General features: G+C 42.4%; 2 protein-coding genes across 2 annotated transcripts; both read right to left on the reverse strand.

The window, feature by feature from the left end:
* Positions 1–5,694: 5,694 nt before the first annotated feature.
* Positions 5,695–8,539, reverse strand: LOC112885389. Its single transcript, XM_025951020.1, has 10 exons — positions 8,476–8,539; positions 8,160–8,331; positions 7,803–7,855; positions 7,620–7,715; positions 7,472–7,540; positions 7,077–7,336; positions 6,785–6,997; positions 6,607–6,699; positions 6,146–6,250; positions 5,695–6,060 (listed from the first exon to the last, which is right to left on the reverse strand). The coding sequence occupies exons 1-10, from the start codon at positions 8,537–8,539 to the stop codon at positions 5,695–5,697; spliced, it is 1,491 nt and encodes a 496-aa protein (XP_025806805.1).
* Positions 8,540–10,797: 2,258 nt separating this feature from the next.
* Positions 10,798–16,627, reverse strand: LOC112885390. The gene is made up of 7 exons (XM_025951021.1): positions 16,561–16,627; positions 14,498–14,502; positions 13,935–14,400; positions 13,206–13,814; positions 11,840–13,106; positions 11,642–11,729; positions 10,798–11,568 (listed from the first exon to the last, which is right to left on the reverse strand). The coding sequence occupies exons 1-7, from the start codon at positions 16,625–16,627 to the stop codon at positions 10,798–10,800; spliced, it is 3,273 nt and encodes a 1,090-aa protein (XP_025806806.1).
* Between the last annotated feature and the right edge of the window lie 5,947 nt (positions 16,628–22,574).

Genomic DNA, 22,574 nt, shown 5'->3' on the forward strand with positions numbered 1-22,574 from the left:
TATTCAAGCATTCATTTTGTTTATTAATAGATTATGCATGCACGTACTATTCGACCTCACAACCAAAATAACTGCCGAATATCTTCGGACTTACGGGGTTAATTTCGGTGGCATGACACATACATCTCTCACTAATATCTAGTCGATAAGTCCGATCCGTCTTAAGCTCTTAATCGTGGTAAGTGTACCTACAGAAGACCACAATTATATAATCTGAACCTTTCATAGCAGCACGACATGAAAGCGTTCCCAAATAGTACTGTTCACTATAGAAACAGCATCTGTACCATTACCGTCGTACAGACAACATTAACATACGTTATCGAAACAACGTATTCACGGGGGTACCGCAAAATGCGGGGGTATGAACAGCGATCGCCATACCCTGCGCCGAACCATATACTCCCAATATAATCAACCAAAGTTGGTATATTGGCAGCATCTCAAGTAGGCCACTACTTAAGAAACAGCGTTTGGTTCACATCACCGACGGGAAGGCCAAGCTCCCTCAGTTGGCTGAGGATTCTTACCTTCTTACCTTACCAACGAAGGTGTCGTTACAAATAGTAAAGTTGGATTATGCATGAATTTAAGTTTTAACCGAAAGTAGTGCTGCAAGTTAGAGCTATACTCTTTACATCTATATATTAGTAGCCACCTGATTACTCCTATATAAATCCCTAGGGCTTTGCGTCCTAATCACCAACCTTAACGAATCCAACGCGATTTGTAAACTCTTTTGTTAAGCAAATTTTATCTTAAAAATATTTTTAAGAGCCGCTGCGGTGTAAGAGTAAATCTACAGCTCTGATACCAGTTGTGGCAGAACCGCCTGAATTATTCCGTCTTAAGTGCACTAGTCCTCACTATACAGCCGATACTAACTCAACGCACTCCAAACGGAACAACCCATTGGTCTGTCGGGTCTCCGTCCGATGCAACCACGGTTCAACAAGATCGAAGCAGGTTTACCTCGCACGAAGGCGAGTTTACAGTCGCACAACAGCTCATCAATTTTTAATTCACAGCATATTAAATATTATTACAAACCGTTTCAAATTTAAGGTATTAAACAAACATCATTTAAAATGACAAGCTAAACATGCTTGTCAAGTTCACATCGGAAGAAAATTAACACGCGACTACACACGTCGCGAAGGTTCACACCACACTCAGCCCGTAGTATGGCGTCATTCAGGAGGGTCACTACCAGCCGGGGACGGATCCCACTCCACGGACCAGCCAAACAGAACAAAAGTTGGCCATGCGGAACCATCCGTGGGGTTTTCAAAGGTCATACCTGAAAAATAGACTAGCAAGACTGAGTATACTAATTCTCAGCAAGACTTAACCGGGTCATGGTATACTTAGCCATGTAGCTAGACTCATGCTGGCTTGCAATGGTTCTGAGTTTAATTTCAGCTAAAAAGCAACAAAGAGTATGATCTACTTTCATGTTTTAGCTTTCAGATTCTAGTCTCATTAACCATTCTAGGTAAGCACCTATTCTAGACAAACAAGGTAGAGATTAACATCCATCCAGATTATTCCATAAGGGTTACTGTTCTTACTCTATGTCACAGAAGGAATAAGCAGTCTCAATCTCCGCGAGAAACGGATGATTCTGAATCGAATTTCCAGACCTTGCAAGGTTAAACCTAACTCACACGCTTGGAACATCCAAAGATCGTTCCAAAGCAACTGTTTCCCTCATATTCTGGGTTATGGATCAGGGCCACCACAAGCGACTGCAGGACTGTACGCACACCAATTGTGCAGGACATACGTCTGTAGCGCGACTACATGATCGTACTCCTGTATGCTACGCAGAACGTACTCCCACACGTCGGTACATGTGTACAATAGAAACCAAATAATCGAGTGGTGGAGACATGTCTATTTGCCGGGCCAATCAGGTACTAGGCTTACCGATTTACCATATTTCACGGCATGTGGCTAGTACTTTCAAACGCTTAGCCACCACTACCACACACTGCGACCTTAACAACTTTTATCAACACAGACGGGATAACCTTCCGAGTCATGATATTACAAATGACCCCATCCATCATCCTTATAGTGATTGCAGAATAGTAAGCATTCAACTCCTATATCGCGCGAGTGACAGAAATCACCTGACTTCCACCGGTCCTATTAGCAGAGCATATATGCGATAAGGACTCAGGCACAATACATAGGTTCCTAGGATTCATGCATTTAAGAGTTTTGGTTCACAATAAAGTTGCAATCCAACAAATTAACAAACATAAACTCATGAAACAAGGGGGGTTCGATCCAATCCTACTATTTGTGTCCTGATTCGATTATCATATTAATTGAATTACTTTGAAGTAATTTGACTAGTTTGATTTTTATTTTGAAAACCATAAAGGCTATGGCCTTGAATTTTTGTGGATATGCTTATTTCTATTGGATAAACTTACTATGAATTTTTCATAATTTTCAGAAAATAGAAGCTATAGTGTTTAAACTAAGTTTAAATTTCAAGTTTAAATACAAACTTTAAGAAAACAGTGTTGTAAATTCCTAAAATATTTACTACAGACTATTCTATTGTAGATCATGACATGGTAAAAAGATCTAAGCATGAAAGGCTTAGGAATATGTTTGAATAAATTCAATCCCTTTCAAGCTTGAGTTGCACAAAATTAAATTAGCTGAAGCTAGGGTGCAGTACTGGTTCTGCAATTTTTACACAAGCTTGTATTCACTTTAAACAGATTACACACCAAAATTCATAGGTAACAAAGTTAGTACGCAAAAGTTACACACAAAATACTCTTTTGCTTGACTTTAAAATAACTTAACAAGCTTTGGGTTTCAAACCATACTCTATTAATCAAAGTTGTAGAGCTAAACTTTGGGAGTATAACAAAGTTGGTTTGACAATTTTTGGATTTTTATACATTTTCCTATGGATTTTACAATTTGACAGCTTTTACAAACAACACTAAATGAGAAACTTGCAGAGAGGCCCTCGGGTTTTTGCACCTGGAACCCTAATACGAAAACTTAGATTACAATGGGGTCCTTGCCGGGTCAAGACGGCGGCCGTGGCGTTTGACCGGCGTGTTCTCTCCGACGGTGAGGGATTGGCCAAGGAAAAACGGGTCCTACACGACCTACAGGATATGCTGTTCCCGTTGGTGGGTGATGTGCACCAGGAAAAGCGGTGGAGCATGGCCGGCGGCGAGGAGTGGCGGCGGCCGTGGCGGCGTGCTCATGTTCCCGGCGAGGGGCCGGTGAACATGGATGGATGGGGCGTGCATGAGCACCGTGGAGGTGTGGGGGTGCAATTGCGGTACCTAATTTGGCCGGAGGTGGGGTGGAAGGGGGTCGTCGACGTTGAGGCGGCTCGGGTTCCTCCGGCGGCGGAGGCGGCACGGCTTCCTTCGGTTCCGGCCAAGGAGAAGAGCAGGCTTGGCCAGGGTGGGTCGAGGGGCAAGTAGGGGCGGTGAGGAGGCCTTGGCGTGCTGGAATTGAGATGAGTAGGACGGGGCGGCGAGAATTTTTCCGGTGGATAGTTCGGCGGCTCGGCTTGATGTTCGTGGGGAAGAAGAGAGGGAAGGGAGGCGAGAGAGGCTTCGGCCGGGCTTTATAGGGAGGCCAGGTAGAGAGGGAGGGAGAAGTGCACGGCCGACCACAAACCAACGATGCCGATCGGGCGACGACGATGATAAGCGGCGGCGGAGAGTGGCTCGGGCAGATGGCACGGCAGCGTGGCAAGGCGGGGAGAGGCCAGCGCAGTTCGGGGAAGCGGCGGCGTGGACACTGGGGCAGCACGTGGCATGGTTTAGAGTGGCGCGGGGTGGCGGTGCTTGGCACATGGCCGGCGAAGCGGCAGCGGGGCGTCAGGCAGAGAGAAATCATAACAGACCAGAGCAGAGGGGCTGAAGGTAGATGAAGGGACTGACTCGTAATTTTCCAAAAATGCAGGGACTCCACTGTAAAAACTAGGTAACTTTCAAACCATAGCTCAAATGAGAATGTGCCCAAAAGCAAAAGTGTAGATTTTAGCAAGATCTACAACTTTGCTTTAAGGTTCAGTTGCAAAAGAGCTAAGGATTTGAAACTAACATGAAACTTGGCAAAGCTTTAAACTTTAAGTAAATCCTATTGAAAATTCTACACTACACTTGCATCCTAGGGGTAGTTTTACCTTTATTTGGGGTAAAAGTAAGTTCTTGACTTTTCACCCAACAACCTTCATATGTTTTGATTTTTACTTCCCATTCTCACCCATTTAACACTAAAGGACCTATATTTTACAAAATTACACAAATACCCTTTTCCTTTGCATTCAAATGTTAGCACACTTATACAAAATCAAACATACATACCTTCTACTAGCATTTAGTGTGTTTTCATTCTAAGCACCTGAATGTCACAAGGTAGATGAAGGAGGACTAGTCTGCAATTTATAAAAAGTGCAGGGACTCCACTGTAAAGCCAAGTTAACTTTCAAACCATAGCTCAAATGAAAATGTGCCCAAAAGCAAAAGTGTAGAGCTTAACAAGATCTACAACTTTTCTTTAAGATCCAGTTTTAAAAAAGTTAAGGATTTGAATCTATTTTAAAACTTGGTAAAGTTTTAAACTTCGGAGAAATCCTATTTAAATTCTACACTCCACTTGAATCCTTAGGGTAGTTTCACTTCTATTTGTGGTTTAAAAGTAAGTTCTTGCCTTTTTGCAAAACAACCTTCACATATTTTGATTTTACCTCCCATTCTCACCCATTTTACACCAAAGGACTTAAATTTTCCAGAATTACAAAAAGATCCTTTTGCCTTTGCATTAATGTTTTAGCACACATACAAAGATCAAACATACACAATTTATACTAGAATCTAGTGTGTTTTAATCCTAAGTACCTGAATGTCACAAATTTGAATCCACATCTGTGATGATGGTATTCGGGAAGCCGAAGCGATGCAAGATATCAGAGATGCACTACAAGAAATCCTTTAATCTGTGACGGACCAAATTCGTCATGGATTAGCAAAAAACGTCACAAAACCGTGATTGTGATGTTTTTTGCGTTTGTCATGTATTGAGCATCATGGATTGCATCTGTGACGTTTTGCATGTAACTGTCACTGATTACATTAATCTATGATGTTTCTTAAACGTCACAAATTGCCTTGAGCCCACCCCAACCCAGCCCAGGCCCAAACTTTATGACAAAAAAAACGTCACGAATTAGTGCCACGTAGGATTATATTGGGCTTGGCCCAATAACTCAAAGGTTTTTTAGCCCATTTTCTTAATTTTTGACCAGGCCCATTAGTGCCATTTTATATTACTTTCAATCCAATTCAAAATCTGGTCCAATTTGGCCCAATTTAGTTCAGCCCACCAAAAAATTCATCAAATTCAATTCAGCCCATTTTCAAAATTATTATTTCAGCTCAAATCATACCACATTCATACATCAAACCTTATAAACATGAAAAAACAACAATGCTCATATATCAAATATAGCAATATAGATTCCATCCATCCCATACGACATCCAAGTTAGGCATACGACATCAACAAATGTCTAGCATATGCATCTTGCATTAGCAAGCATGAAAGAGCAAAAGTATTATAACTACTTCATCTATTAACAAAATGCATGCAGCTGTTGCAGCAACAAAACAAATGTCTAAGTCCCACCATAGCATTCGCTCAAGTTGACTTGATCTGACTTAGCACAAGCTGGAGCTTTGCTTCCATCTCAGCTTGTTTCTTCTTCATTTCATCTTGCTCTCTAATTCTTCCCTGTTCTGTTTCTTTCACTTGCTTTGATAGCAAATCCAATTGTTCACGTTGGGCATCAACAACAGCTCGAAGGTCATCATTTGCCCTTTTCTCCACTTCAAGTTGCGCTTCGATGCTTCTTATGCTAGGCCTAGAGCATGCATTACGAATCCCAATATTCTTTAGAAATGAACTCTTCTTTGTTTTCTCAGCAAGCACATCAGCAACAACCTTAGTAGGAGACAAAGATTGTTCACCTTCTCTTGATGCAGACAATCTAGTTTCCATTTCAGACTGAAAATGCAAGTAGCAAACATGATCATTGATCTTGAGAGAGCATTATAAGAATTTAAAGCAGCAGTTTTGAATGATACTTAACTATGGCTAATTGTACATCAAGTGTGAACCCTTTCTTTTTCTTGCTATAGTGACACTCCTTGAACAACTCCAATGCATCAGGTTCATGATCAATATATTTGTCTCCCTAGAAAAGAATGCAGTAATAACATATTCAGCAGGTTTCTCTTTAAAAAAATAACAATTTCAGCAAGTTGACATGATAGTAGCAAAAAGGAATTACAGGTTGACATATGGCTTTCGGGCAGGACTAAGCATGAACTTGACATATGAAAGCATTTAAATTTACAACACATGGTAGTTTAGACATTAACATAACAACTCAGCTCATTTCAGCCCAAACACAAACTATTAGAAATATTTTTTAACCTCGTCTGCAGCTACCTCATAAAATATCACAAAGCACTGCAAAGTGCATAATTTTTGTTCCACAGTCATGCTGAAATATAGAACAGAAAAAATATAAATATATATGTAACTTACCAAATTTTCTACATGAACTGGGTAATTACGAGAACCAGTTGTGTGGTGGTGCTTCACATTAGATCGGTTGTTTTTGTTCTTTTGACATGTCTCCTACATAAAAAATCAGAATACATGTAAGTCATGTGTCAATTCAATACATATGAGGTAGGATTTAGGTTTTTAGAAAGGAATGTACCATCTTTTTTGGTCTCTTCCAAGATTCTACAAGCTCATTCCATTGTTCATCAGTCATTGATTTGATAGGAAAAGATTTGCTCACCAAATGCAATGGAAAAGGATCAAAATATTGCATTTTAAGCCTGTGATGTTGTTGACTGATTGCATTCTTCATCATGCCAGAACAGGCTTTTTGAACAGATGCATCATTGGTATTGATATCAAACTTTGCCTATTAAAAAAAGATGAATGTGTGAAAAAATCAACAATTTATAGCCATTCAATGAGATAGGAAGACCTAGATAATGCACTTTAAGTGTTCCTCTAAATTGTTGTAAAAGAGCAGAATTCTTCTTATAATCCTTCCAATGTTTTAACACCGGCATATGGTTCCTGACTGCAATATTGCATTCGGTTGCAAACTTAGCAGCTGCAAAAGGTGCCACGGGCCTTATCCCCCCTTCAGGAATAACAATTTGTAGCTTCCCATGCATAGCTCGACTCATCTTCTCAAGACCATGTCCCATATTCACTCCTCTCTCCCTTCGATCATTTTCAACAAGTTGTACATCTACATAGAGATAGAATTAGTAAGATGAATTGAGCATGGATCAAGCATGAGATGCAAAGTTCAATTGCGAAGCAAAAAACACATGATATGGTAGATAGATTGATATACTATTACCTTCATTAGTTATCTCATTCTGGACACCAAGATTAGTAGTAGCCTCACCTCCAATAGTCATGTTATCCTCAATCTGGACATGTCCATTATCTAAAAAATGGTAGCCAACAAGAACAATCATCATTCACTTCACTAAGCGCTAAACAGAATGATAGCCAAAAATTATTACCTTCGTTACCCATCTGGTTGTGCCCATCAGAGGGAGCAATGGCATGAAGTTCATTGGTCATGTGGTTGTTATCATCAAAAAGGGCAGGTACATTAGCTGAAAAAATGGCAGCATGTAAAAATGCAGTCATCATGCAATCAATGCTAATATAATAAGAGTAAGAAACATGACAGCTAAACTAGCCTTCAGCTGTAGCATGTGTGTGGCCATCAAAGTTGCAGACTTCTTCAACTTGGCTGCCATGTGATAGAGATGAAGATGGCACAAAGATTTCATTTGGTGCCAAACTTGCATCACGATAGGAAGTTGTTTTCTTTGACCTTGTACTTCTAGTAGTTTGTGGCTCTGCAAAAACTCTTTTTTAACGAGTCTTGATTGCTTCAGGATGCATAGCAGCAGTTTTTTTGTTACAACCCTTCAAACCATTCCAAAAATGGAAGCATAAATCAATCAATAAATTGGACAGGAGGAATTAGCACCTCAGGAGTGTCATCGTCAAGCAGATCCTCCTCATCAGTGTCATTATTTGTCGGATCATACTCATCCTCTGAGTTTTCTCTATTTCTGCAATTTAGCTTATTCTTCTTGTGAGCAATAGAATTTGCATTTGAAAGCACATCGACTAGATCATGAATTCCAAATTCTTTTAGCCTTGCTTTGTTCCTCATACATTGTTGGAGGCGCTCCACTTCATATGGATGCAATGGTTGTTCTGATGAGAGAAAAAATGAGCAACAAATTACTATTGATAACACTGCTTGCCGCATTACATGATTTTGAAATTTATAACAGCACATGCAAAATATTCACATAAACAGGAAATATATTCAGAAGAGAGATGAGTAGAGGACGGCACCTGCCGCTACTGGTCGATGTTTTTGTGGTTTCTTGGCTGGAAACTTTGCACGACCAGGAGCCATCTTGCCCAATGCTGGATGGAAAACATAAAGTAATGTTAAATGCAAACAAAAAATATAGAAAACTACTTTAAGAAAAAAGCTTGTAGTAAATAGCAAAGCTGAACACAAATAGTGCTTGTTTATTTTACTGCATGTTCATAGCAAAGTCCAGAAGCAGGAGGAAAACACAAATAAGCATAGCATCAGATAGCCAATCACATGCAGTACCTAGAAAAGCCTATTGGAACTTAAGTACAAGGTGCTGCTTACATCATACAATTTTGATAGAAAAAAGCATAGTCAAGATTAGTTTTAGAATAAAAAGAAGGGGGCACATTGCAGAAAAGAACATCACAAGCATAGTCACACCAATCGTAGAAGGGGGAGGGGCACAGCTCCCACCTACAGCACCCCTACAGATCAGCCAATCGTAGAAGGGGGAGGGGTGCAGCTCCTTGCCCTCACCAATCGTAGCAGGGGGAGGGGCGTGGATCCTCCTAGACCTCACCAATCAACAGCAACATGAGGAGGTGAGCAGCTGGACTCAAACGATAGGAGCAGGAGGCAAACAGCAGGATTCAACAATTGTAGCAGGGGGAGGGCGCAGCTCCTTACCCTCACAAATCGTAGCAGGGGGAGGGGCGCGCTTCTCCCAGCCCTCTCCAATCGACGGCAGCATGAGGAGGTGAGCAACAGAGGTGAGCAGCCTATGAGGGGCGCACCTCCCAACCCTCTCCAATCGACAGCAGCACCACGAGGCGAGCTGCAGAGGTAAACCGGCCTTAGGAGGAGGATCGAGGAGATGAGCTGCAGCTGGATGGATGGATTTGGGATGAGGAGGCAAGCTGCAGCTGCAGAGTCATGTGTGGTGGCGGCTGGATGGATTTGGGACCGAAACAAGCTATGGTTGGGACTGGTAAATAAATATATAAGCACCTGAATTCTGAGGTGGGATAAGATTTGGGCTAGGCGGGAGGTGAATTTTGACGAGGCGGGATGAGATTTGGGGCCACGCGGGAGGCGGGACCGTAGGCAGTGACATTTTGGGAAGGTGGGAAAAATGAATGTTGTTTGACACGTGGGCTCTCAATTTGTTTTAACAACGTACATATAAACTTTTGATTTAAAGAAGAGGCAATATATACTTCAAAATAATTGCATCCTTTTTTGGTTAAGTCACCAACTACCAATATGGATGAGCATTATCACAATTATTATGTTTTATAAGGAACATATATGATTAAATTGTCTCATGTCCAACTTGATTAGTTATTGTGGTAGCAATCGAGGTGTTATGCCCTCCACTAGCTATACCGTGGTAGGAACAATTTAACGGTCACATTCTTCATTGATAACAAGAGTAAGACAATTTGAACTAACAAAAAAGTGGATATAACATGAATTGATACATGCATGATGAATTTCACTTTAAATTGACACACAACTTAATTAAGAGTAAAGGGAATTTGAATTCACACATACGTGAACTAAAGGTATAGTCGATTTGAACCCACACATACTTGAATTAAGGGTAAAACCAATTTAATTTCACACACATACTTGAATTAAGAGTAAGCTAATTTGAATGCACACATACTTGAATGAAGAGTAAGTCAATTTGAATTCATTCGTACTTGAATTAATAGTAAGTCAATTTGTTTCATCAAAAAGGGGTAAGCTAATTTGAACCATATTAGTTTCCATAAATAGATTGACTTAGTATGTTGAAAGACTACCAATTTGAAATCACATATCCTTGGAGTAAGAGTGTGCCAATTTGAATTCACACATACTTGAATTAAGAGTTGTTCGATTTGAATTCACCATAATTGAAATAAAGGGTAAGCCAATTTGAATTCACACATACTTGAATTAAGAGTAAGGCAATTTGTTTCATAAAAAAATCAATGGATTTGGCAAAAATTATACTCTATAAAATAATTTCTTCATTTTGGACTCTATAAAGTTTTGGCAGCATATCCCTTTAAATGTTTAAAATTTTATAATTTGGCAGCATGTTGCTTTAAAATTTTCAAATTTTACAAAATTTGGCAGCATGTTCCCTCAAATATTTTAAATTTTACACAGTTTGCATCATATCCATATGACAATAATATTGTGCAGCACAAACTCAATTCCATAATAATAATATTGTGCAACACAAACTCAATTCCATGAAAATACAACATTAGAAGATACAACTTGCCACTCTAGTGCTCCTCCATATTTGTACCAGGTGCTCTACCCTTGCAAGCTTCTATGTTCTAAATTGGAAATGGCTATTTGTCATCACTGTCAACCTCATTTGTGACACCTTCTTCGGCATCACCGCAGTACTCAACAATCATGACATCTTCTTCTTCACTATCACTCTCATGCACTTCTTGATATTTTCCTTTTAGCAATTTTTCCATTTCAGTAGCTTCAATAGTAAGACCTTGTTCATCATCTCTACTTAAAGGCTTCTCATATACAATGTCAGAAACCCTTTGCCGGATACCATTATCTTCACAACACTCATCTTCTTGATGTGCAGGAGCATTATGTTGTGTAGCTTCATTTTCACTCACATTATAAAGATGCCTATGCTCAAACGTCTGAACAACATGCCAACTTTTACCCAATTTTGTGTCTGCCAAATAGAAGACCTTCCTTGCTTGAGTGGCCAGAATATAGGGATCATTTTTGTACCATAGACTTTCAAAATTAATGCTTTTAAAAAAGCCATCATCTTTAAGTTCAGTCCTCTTCCCGTCCAATTTAAACCAGCCACATTTAAATAAAACAACAGATCTATCATCAAAATTATAATTTAACTGAATGATCTCTCTTAAGGTTCCAAAAAAATCAATTTCCTGACCTTTATGTGTACCTGGTGTCATTACTCCACTATTTTGTGTCTTTCGATGTTTGTCACGATCAACAGTGTTAAACCACACTCCATTTACTATGCATGAGGAGTATTTTCTAACTCTGAAATCAGGACCACAAGCCAAGGAAAATAGATCATCATCAACCTCTTCTTGATTTATATTCCGCAACTTCAGGATCTGCCACATGCAACACAGACATATCAGACTCTATAGCTCAAAAATACATAAAAAGATTTGAATTACAACTAACATGGTTCCTGAACCAAGTCTGGAATCCCTGCTGCAAAGTTCTTTCAATGTTAGGCAGCCCTTCCCTCTCTAATTCATCTCTGAATATTCTGCAATTTAGAAACAATGATAGCATACCTCATATATATTTGTCGAAGGTAGCTTGTAAAACTATGAATACAATAAAGAATATACCATACCATACCATTTGATCACATACCTCACATATTTGTCAACCTGACTACAATTGTTCAGAACATACCATACCATTTGATCAATGGCACTATCATCATACACTAGTTCACAAGCAGAGGTGAAACTAACTCCATGTCCAAAAACATCAACATTGTAGGCTTCCTCATTAGAGAACCCTTTATTTCTTGATTCCTGATTAAATCTTGTTTCTACATCGTCCATGTATTTAGAGCAAAATGTCAAGCACTCATCTGCAATATAAGCCTCGGCAATTGAGCCTTCTAGTCGTGCCCTATTCCTCACATAGCGCTTCAAAGTATACAACCGCCTTTCAATTGGGTACATCCAACCATATTGCACAGGACCTCGCAGCAATGCCTCATCAGGTAGATGTACAGCTAGGTGTACCATCACATCAAAGAAAGCCGGGGGAAATATTTTCTCATGTTTTACCAAAAATATTGGGATTTCTTTCTTCATTTCAGCCAACACATCCTTGTTAAGAATTCTGCTGCACAAGTCCCTAAAAAATTTGCCCAACTCAGCTAGAGCCTCATAAATATCCCTGTCCAAAAATCCTCTCATGGCAGCTGGTAATATTCTTTGTAGAAGAATATGACAATCATGTGTTTTGAGCCCTTGTAACCTGGTTCCCTCAGCATTTACACATCTTGATATGTTGGAGGCAAATCCATCTGGAAACTTCACCTCTCGTAAAAAATCACAAAATGTCTTCTTTTGTTCTGTGGACAAGGTGTATCTTGCATGAGGCATCTCATATGAATCTCCATGCTCTCTAAATTGTAGCTCCTTTCGAATACCCAAATCTTTCAGATCAAGCCTAGCTTTAACTGTGTCCTTTATCTTCCCAGGTATATTGAGAATTGTCCCAATCAAGTTCTCACATATATTTTTCTCAATATGCATGACATCAAGATTATGTCTCAGTTTCAAATTTTTCCAATATGGTAACTTCCATAAACTAACCATCCGACTCCAAACTACCACCTCATCCTTGTCCATATCAGAATGCTTTCTTTTCCTATTTCCTTGTTGCTTCCCAGGCCTAACATGTTTAACTCTCTCTAGTTCAGCCATCAACTCTTCTATAGAGAATTTACTTGGCGGATCATTGCTTTCATGAAGACCAACAAATTCATTATTTCTACGCAAGTGATGTCCCATTGGAAGGAAACGAAAATGCCCAAAATAACCAATTTTTCTCCTCAATCTGTATGAAAGAGGGTGCTTGTCACAATGAATACATGCAAAATAGCCTTTTGTTGTACGCCCTGAAAGAGTGTTCAAAGCTGGGTAATCGTGGATGCATCATAAAACTGCAGCACGAAGGTTAAACTTTTTTCCACTTAGAGCATCATAAATACGTATACCTGTCCAAAGCTCAAGTAAATCTTCTATAAGAGGTTCTAAAAATACATCAAAGTCATTTCCAGGTGATGCAGGACCAGGAATAAGCAAAGCCATGATGAAATTTGTCTCATCCATACACATCCAAGGTGGAAGGTTATATGGCACAACAAGTACAGGCCACATGCTGTATTTGGTGTTCTTTTCTGAAAAAGGGTTAAATCCATCAGTAGCTAGTCCAAGTCTAAGGTTTCTAGCATCTTTTGCAAAATCTGGATATTCTCTGTCAAAATCTTGCCATGCCTCACCATCAGCAGGGTGACTCATTTCCTTCTCCTTAGGATTTCGCTTTAGCTTGTGCCACTGTGCTTGTTCTGCTGCTTCTTTGTTCACAAACATCCTTTGTAGCCTAGGTATCAAAGGAAAATGCCATAACACTTTCTGTGGGATCTTCTTTCTTTCAGCATCAACCCATCTTGAGAGACCACAAACAAGGCAATTGTCAAGCTTGGCATATTTCTTTCTGAAGAGCACACAATTGTTGTAGCACACATGTATTGATTCATACCCAAGACCTAATTCCTTTAAAAGAGTCTTTGCTTCATAATATGATTTAGGGAGTGTATTGCATTCTGGGAAAGCATCAGACAAAAGTTTTAATATTGCTGAAAATGCAGAATTGGATATCCTAAAAAATGACTTCATGTGTAGAAGCTTTACCACAAAGGTCAACTTTGAAAATTTAGTACAACCTGGATAAAGCTGACGCTTGGCCTCTTTCATCACTATTTTGAAAAATGACCCATTGTTACTAGGTTCTGCATCATTCTCATTTTCACCATCTTCTTTATCTTTCTCTGCGTTGTGTAAGTCTTGTAACAACTCATTCAAATTACCATCACTATAGTTGTCGTGCTCATTCATACCCAACTCTTGTAAAGAATCATATTCATGCACCTCAACAGAATGCTCATTAGCATAGACATCAAAGTTCTCTCCATGATGAATCCATCGAGTGTATGTACTTTGCATGCCATTCATCAATATATGCCTCTCCACAAGAGCTTGATGCTGGTACTTCTGATTAAGACATCTACTGCATGGGCATAAAATTTCTTCATCCTCTCCAAATTTCCCACGAATGAAGCTCATAAATTCTTTGACACCATTGATGTAATCTTGAGAAAACAGTCTTGCATGCACCCAACTTCTATCCATCTAATCAAGCATTGTAAAGAAACTTAAATCAACAAGTCTGCCTCTGGATATATAAGCTAAATGCAAGTATAGGTTATAGTTATTGAAGAAAAAGTACCTTGGCTGCCAAATTTGTGCAGAGCAAACAATGTAATGATCAGTTCAAACACATTCCCCCGGGTCGCATTTAGAAACCCATCAGCTGCAACCAAAATTTTTATAAAGTTCAGTAAGCATTTGCAGTGATCCAAGAATGCATAAACAACAGTATCTGTATGCAAGTAAAATTTGTTTGTACTAGGCCTATTAGACTCAAAACAAACACCCATGCCTGCAGATTGCAATGTCGCACCTATCCAACGATTACAATCTTCAATCTTTTCCTAGACGGTCTCTACTAGCGACAACAACATCTATACTACTAATACAAAGATTCAATGTCTGAACCAATGAATCATTCCATCAGCAATATATTTACTCAAAGTACAGGTGAAACATACAAAGATTGTGTACCTGGGGCTGGAGCAGGGGAGAGGAGAGGAGCTCTGCAGGAGGCGTGTGGAGATGAGCTCTACAGGACAGGGCGAGCGCCGGCGGAGGCCACCTGCGCCTGCCGCCTGTGGAACCACCGATGGAGGCTGCATGCCCCTCGATGAGCAGAGTAGGACGCCCGCAGAGTAGAGGAGATGAGCGCCTAGGCGAGCAGAGGTGATGACAGGAGAGGAGCTCGGCCAGCAGAGGCGAGGAGCGCGCGGTGGAGCGCCCCTGCGACTGCCGCCTGGGGAACCGCCGATGGAGGCCGCCTGCCCCTCGGTGAGCAGAGGAGGACACCTACAGAGGAGATGAGCGCCTGGGTGAGCAGAGGCGAGGTGAGGAGAGGAGCTCGACCAGCAGAGGGGAGAAGCGTAGTGGAGTGCCCCTGCACCTGGCAAGACAATCGGGAGGCGGCGGCAGCTGAACCTCGAAGGCACCAAGGTGCTTGCAGGCAAGATTTTGCAGCAATGGTGGCTGTCGTCGCGGCACCGGAGGCTTCAGGAGCGACAGCGCACGAAGATGGGGAATGGAGCGGAGCCTATCTGCTCGATTGGGTCTGGAGCAGTTAAATGACTAAATAATAACTGGATAAATAAATTTGAGACATCTATTTTTCACAACGATGCAGGTGTCTCAGCGGTTAAGTTGCGTGGAGATGTTTCCTGAGGTTGTTGGTTCGATTCTCCGCATGGCTTTGCTTGTTTTATTTTTCTCCATTTTTCTTATTAAGATAAAACAAACATGGCGTGCCGTTTAGACCAATGCTGGAGGCTGACTGAGTGGTAAAGTGCGTCATCTCCTTGGATAAAGTTGCAGGTTCGAATATCACTTGAGAAATTTTTATTTTTATTAGGCCTGCGTGATGTTTAGGAGTTTGTTTAGATCTGCAATCAATTATAGTCTCATTTTTTATTTTTCTGAGTTTTTAAAACCAATATCTTAAGAGATCAAATATTGTAATGGTTTTAATCTTCGATCCAACACTACCATGACAAATTCAAGTTTGTCACCATGGTATTAGTATAGATGAGCAAATCCATGACGTTTTCATACTAGATTATGACGGTTTCGACTATTTCGTCATAAATTATGGGCTGGGTAGCCCGCCAATGCAAATCTGTGATTAAAATTTGATAATCGTCATTGATGGTACCATATTCATGACGATTTGTCAATCCGTCACCACAAATCCATCACAGATTGAAGTATTTCTTGTAGTGATGAAATCAACAACTCGATCTGGTGTGAGCTTGGCTATTGGCTTATACTCGATCCACTTGGTAAACTTGTCGATAGCCACCAATACATGGGTGAAACTGCCTGGCGCCGTTGTGAAGGGCCCAATCATATCAAGGCTCCAGCAAGCGAACGACCAGGATGGTGGTATGGTGATGAGATTGTGAGCTGGGATGTGAGATTGCTTGCCAAAGAATTGGCAGTTTTGGCATCTCCGCACGAGGTCCTCAACATCAGACACTGCGGTGGGCCACCAGAAACCAGCTCTGTATGCTTTCCCCACCAGCGTTCTTGAAGCTGCATGGTTGCCGCAAACGCCCTCATGTATCTCCCGCAGTATGTCATAGCCGTCTTCTCTCATGACGCACTTCATGAGCACCCCTGATCGTGTACCACGCCGGTAGAGCTTACAGTCAACTAGGACGAAACCTTTGCTTTTGCGCATGACACAAGCTGCCTCTGCACTTCTTGCATCCATCCCCGCTGGCAGTCTTTGATCCCGGATGAAGTCGATATAAGCCTCTCTCCAGTCCTCTCCAAGCATCATGACCTCCCGATCAGGCTGATGATGGCCAGCATCAGTGGTTACCTCAAGTGAGGACTTGATGGATGGCTGTTTCAGCTCCTGGATGAAGACTCCTACTGGAACCTATGCGTGGGTGGATCCTAGCTTGGACAGTATATCTGCGCCAACATTATGCTCCCGTACCACATGATGAACCTCCAGGCCAGAAAATTTATTTTCCAGCTTGCGCACTTCTTGTTGTATCCTTGTTGCAGTCCCACTCTTTGTTGACTTGCTAAATGACAAGAAGTGAATTGCCATATACAAGTAGTTGCTTGATGCCTAGTAGTATCGCCAAACGTAGCCCGTGAAGCAATACCTCATACTCGGCTTCATTATTGGCTACCTCCCATAGGATCTAGAGGACATATTCACTTGTTCGCCTCTTGGAGAAATAAATAGGACTCTAGCACCACCACCATCAAGCTTAAGAGACCCATCGAAGTACATGGTCCAGTGCTCAGGCTTGTCGACTGGAGTTGGAATTTGATTCTCTCTCCACTCAGCCATAAAATCGACTAGAGCTTGAGACTTGATTGCAGTGCGTGGCTTGAAGTCGATAGACAAAGCCCCCAGTTCCACTACCTACTTTGATATACGCCCCGTGGCATCTTGATTATGGAGAATATCCACCAACGGAAAATCCGTAATCACAATGATCTTGTACTCGCCAAAGTAATGGCGTAACTTTCTCGATGTAATCAGAATTGCATATAAGAGTTTCTGAACTGCCGGGTACCGTACGTTGGATTCGGGGAGTACCTCACTGACAAAATACACAGGCCTCTGCACTCCAAATGCATGGCCTTCCTCTCTACGTTCGACTATAATGGCACTGCTGACAACATGAGTTATCACCGCAATGTAGAGTAGTAGATCTTCTCCCGGCAATGGTGCTGTAAGGACCGGAGGAGACTGAAGGTGATGTTTCAGGTCTTGCAAGGCTCTCTTGGCCTCCTCCGTCCACTGGAACTTGTCTTGGCGCTTTAGGAGCTTGAAGAAGGGTAGTCCTCTCTCCCCGAGCTGGAAGATAAACCTGTTCAGGGCTGCCATACAGCCTGTTAGCTTCTACGCATCTTTGATTGTGGCCAGAGCCCCCATATCAGTGATGGCCATAATCTTCACAGGATTGGCTTCAATTCCCCGGTTGCTGACCATGAACCCAAGAAATTTCCCTGATGGTACTCCAAAAATGCATTTAGTTGGGTTGAGCTTCCATCGAAACCTGCGTAGGCTGCTGAACGTATCTTCCAAGTCTGCAATCAGGTCATCAGGATTCCTGGTCTTGATGACCATGTTATCCACTTAGGCTTCATCGTTCCGATGTAGCTGATCAGCAAAACACATCTGAATCGCACGCTGATAAGTTGCTCCTACGTTTTTCAACCCGAAAGACATAGTTTTGTAAGTGTACGTCCCAAACAGGGTGATGAACGCGGTTTTGATTTGATCCTCCTCCTTGAGCGCAATCTGATGATATCCTGAATAACAATCAAGGAAGCAGAGGAGTACACAACCCACCGTCGAGTCGACGACTTGATGAATGCGCGGTAGCCCGATGTGATCCTTTGGGCAATGCTTGTTGAGATCGGTGTAATCAACGCACATTCTCCATTCATGATTCTTTTTCTTTACAAGGATAGGATTAGCTACCCACTCTGGATGAATTACTTCTTTAATGAAGCCAGCCGCGAGGAGTTTAGCTATTTCCAGTTTAATTGCCTCACGCTTGTCGTGAGCAAATCTTCGAAGGCGTTGCTTTTTGGGCACAGCTTGTGGGTGTACATTCAAACTATGCTCAATCAGTTCCCTAGGCACCCCTGGCATACCCGCTGGTTTCCATGCAAATATGTCTCGGTTAGCCTGAAGGAAACTAACGAGCGCGAGTTCCTATCTCTCATCTAAGCCTGCGCCGATGACGGCGGTCTTGGATGAGTCACCCTCCTGGAGCTGGATCGACTTGAGAGCCACGTTGCCGGTCGACTGGATGCTCGACTTGCTAGCTTTTCTCGAAGGAATCTCTAGCCCAGCTTGAGAGAGCTGCTGCGCGGCCGTGAGTACTTCCCTTGAAGCATGTGGCACACGTGTAGTTGAAGCATACTAGATTGGCTCCTGGTTGCAATTATATGACTTCTTCAAATCGCCTCGGAGAGTGAGTACTCCACTTTGACCTGGTATCTTGAGAAGCAAATAAACATAATGCGGCACTGCCATGAATTTGGTGAGTGCCGGTCGGCCCAGTATGGCATGATAAGAAGATTCGAAGTTAGCAACTTTGAATTTAACGAACTCGGTGCGGTAGTTCTCCCTGGTGCCGACGGTGACTAGAAGAACCACCGTGCCAAGTGGGTGCGCCGCATTACCTGGGACAATGCCGTAGAAAGCAGACTTGCTTGGAACCAGCATATCCGTGAAGTCTAGACCCATCTTTCTCAAAGTGCTAGCAAAGATGAGGTTGAGACCACTCCCACCATCGATGAGCACCTTGGTGAGCCTGACTTCTGCCACCACCGGATCCAGGACCAGGGGGAACTTGTCCACCTCGATGAGCTCCAAGAAGCTTGTCCACTGATCCTCATGGAAGAACGAGATGGGAACCTCTGACCAACGGAGTGGTCGTGGTGCCACCGGCTCGACGGACATGATCTCCCGAAGGAGCAGTTTTTGTTCTCACCTGGAACCAAAGTCTCCCATCTCCCCCGAAGATGACATTGATGGTCTTTGAGGCATCCTAGAACTTTGCGTTATGCATTTGGCCCCTTTGGTCGTCGTCTTCAGGTTCTTTGTCCACTGGCTTCTTGTTCTTCTTGCCGCCACTGGGATTGCTAAATGTCCTCCGGAGGTGGTAGCAATCAATTTCCGTATGACTGGCACCTGGATGTCATGGGCATTTATTCTGCAGGAGCTTCTTGAACTCTTCCTATGTCGTTATCTTCTTGCCTCACGAGGGATGATCCACAGCCACGATGAGATCATCTGGCTTGCGCTTTCGGGATGGACCCAAGTAGTCCCGCTGGCTCTTATCATTGCGGTTGTCATTTGGACGCCGCAGGTTGCTATCATTGCATCTTGGGAACCGCTCCCTCATCTTTTCCTCCTGCTCGGACCAGTCATGCATCATGTCACGAAGCCCCACAACAGTTTTCGGTCTGTTCCGCCCAAAGTCTCTATAGATGCCTAGGTCGGTGATGCCATTGTAGAAGCAGTCGATGATGTCTTCCTCTGAGATATTCGCAATGGTAGCGCGGACGTCAAAGAAACGACATGTATAGGACCGTAGGAACTCGTTACGTTCCTGTTTACATTGAGCAAGATCGTGACGAGTACCTGCGCGAGTGATCGCTGTGACACCCTAGGTGTCAAAATTGTACAATATTAGGAAGAATGTGAAATGTAAATACATTAAATTAAATGAAATTGGATAAATGTGTGAAATTTGAGTGCATATGTGAAAATAAGGACATGTGTGTAATTAGTTCAAAAATATGAGTCCTTTTGTGAAAAATGTTGAATTACAAAGATAACTCTCATATTTACACTAGGGGTCAAAGTGTAAAAATATAAGTCATCATTACATTACCTGAACTTGCAATTAAGTCCAAAGTTATATGAAATTTATCTAACCAAGGACAAATACTTTAGAAAGTTTGATTTGAGTCCAAAGTTTTTAAATAAAGTTCTAATCTTTGAGTTTTTGAATGTGAACCCTAAATAAAGTTCTACAACTTTCATGTTGACCATTTCTTCATTTGATCTTTTGAGCAGTGGGGAAATTTTGATTTACAGAGAAGTCCCTGGAGCTTTTGAAGTTCACAAATCAGCCCCTGGCACCCCCTGTTCTTCTTCCTCCTTGCCTCTTCTGCCGCGCGACATCGCCGCCGCCTGCTGCCGTTCCCGCGCCGCCCGAGGCCAGTTACTGCCCCAGCACCGCTCCACGCGTCGCCACCGAGCTCGCCCGCCGCCTTAGCTCCTCTCTGCTGGCCCTCCCCGAGCACGCCACGATGCCCTACCGTCCGCCGAGCTGCTTTCTCTCTACCACCGCAAGCCGCAGCTGCTCGCCGTCGCTGCCGCACTGCCGATGCCATCTCCTGCTCTGGTAGCTCCTATGCATTGCCTCTAGGCTGGTCACCGCCCTAACTTTCCTTCTCTGGCTTTACTCCGCGGGCGCCACACCGCCCAGCCTCTGCCCGAGCTCCGCCCGGCCGCCACGCCGCGCCGCCGGCCGCCAGCAGCAGCTACTACTCACCGTGCCCTCTCTTGATCTTGAAGCATGCTCCCAGAATGCTCCTTGACTTCTTCTACCCCCTCGTGCGACCATTGTTGCCTTCTTCTCCCTCTGCTCGACTACTTCGCAAAACCTCCGCCGCCCGACCGAGCCGCCACCTCGCCGTCACCGTGGCCAGCACTCGGTAGCCTATAAAACCCCCTCTTTTCTTGCCCCGGCACTTCCTGAGCTTACTTTCATGCTATTCCACCACTTCTTGAACGCAGAACAAGATCACAGCCCCGGACCTGCCATTGTCACTCGTCCTTCATCCCCGGCGAGCTCTGCTCACCGTGGACAGCCGCCGTCAGCCTGCCCCTGCTCAAATTGACCCGTGAGCAAGCTTCCTCATCATCCACCGGTACTCCCTGAACAAACCCTAACACCAATTCTCTACTGGATTGCTCTACTGACGCTCGCCGTCGCAGTTCTTCTTCGCCACCGTCCGGCTCACTGTCGACCCGCCGCTCCCATCGTCCTTCGCCCTCGACAAGCATATCACCCGAACCACATCACCCCGGCGCAGCTGCTAGACCACACCCCTACCCATCTCCAAGCTCGAGTATGCCGAAACACCACTGCCATCGTCGAGCTCCACCGCCACCATTTTACCTATTCCGACCAACACCGACCGTCACATCACCCTCAGCAAGGTTTCCCCTAGTCCCCTGATCCTTCCCAGCCAGCTTCCCCTCGCCGCCGGCGACCACCACCGCTGGAATTTAGCCGGCGCATCTCAGCTTCTCTTCCCTGATGAGCAAGGACCCAAATGCTTTGATTCAATTTTTTCTGAGGGCCTGGCTGCAAGATTCCAGTCCCTCCCCTCATTTCAAAATTAGTAATTTTTAGAAATTGGTAGAAATTTGTAAAAAATTCAGAAAAATGTCAAACTAGTTTTGCTGAAATCCTTAAACAAAATTTTACAACTTTTGTTACTAGAGTTCGGGTTGAAACCAAATACTTTTTGGGTTATTCTAATGATTAGTAAAAGGGGTACCTTGTGTGTAACTTGTGCATTTTAGCTTACTTTTATGTCATTTTTGGTATGCAACATGTTTAAGGTATATGTAAGATTGTGTAAAAATTTCACCTTAATTTATGCACTCTAGCTTGAACCAATTTGAATTTATACAAATCAAGCTTGAATTGGTTACAGTTCATTTAAACATGATATTAAGGTTTTCATGCCTAGATTTTTTTATCATGTAGTGTTCTGTATTTAAGTAGTTCATAATAAATATTTCAAGAATTTATTGCACTGTTTTACCTAAGGTTTGAATTTAAACTAAACATTTAAACTAAATTCAAATGCTTTAGTGTTTGTTTTAGAAAATTATGAAAAATTCATAGTAAACCCCTCTGTTAGAAACAAGTTTACCCACAAAAATTCAAGACCATAACTTTTATAAATTTTAGAATAAAAATCCATCTTATTAATCTCATTCAATCAATCCCATGGGTTAAGATAATTGAATTGAGATGCAAATAATAGGTTTGAATGCAAATTTCTTATTTTGTGACATTGTGTTCATCAAATTGTTGGATTGCAACTTTATCGGGAAGTAAAACTCTTAACTCAAGAACCATCTAAATCAA

This window comes from Panicum hallii, chromosome 3 (genome assembly GCF_002211085.1).
Source record: "Panicum hallii strain FIL2 chromosome 3, PHallii_v3.1, whole genome shotgun sequence".
Classification (NCBI taxonomy): Eukaryota; Viridiplantae; Streptophyta; class Magnoliopsida; order Poales; family Poaceae; genus Panicum; species Panicum hallii.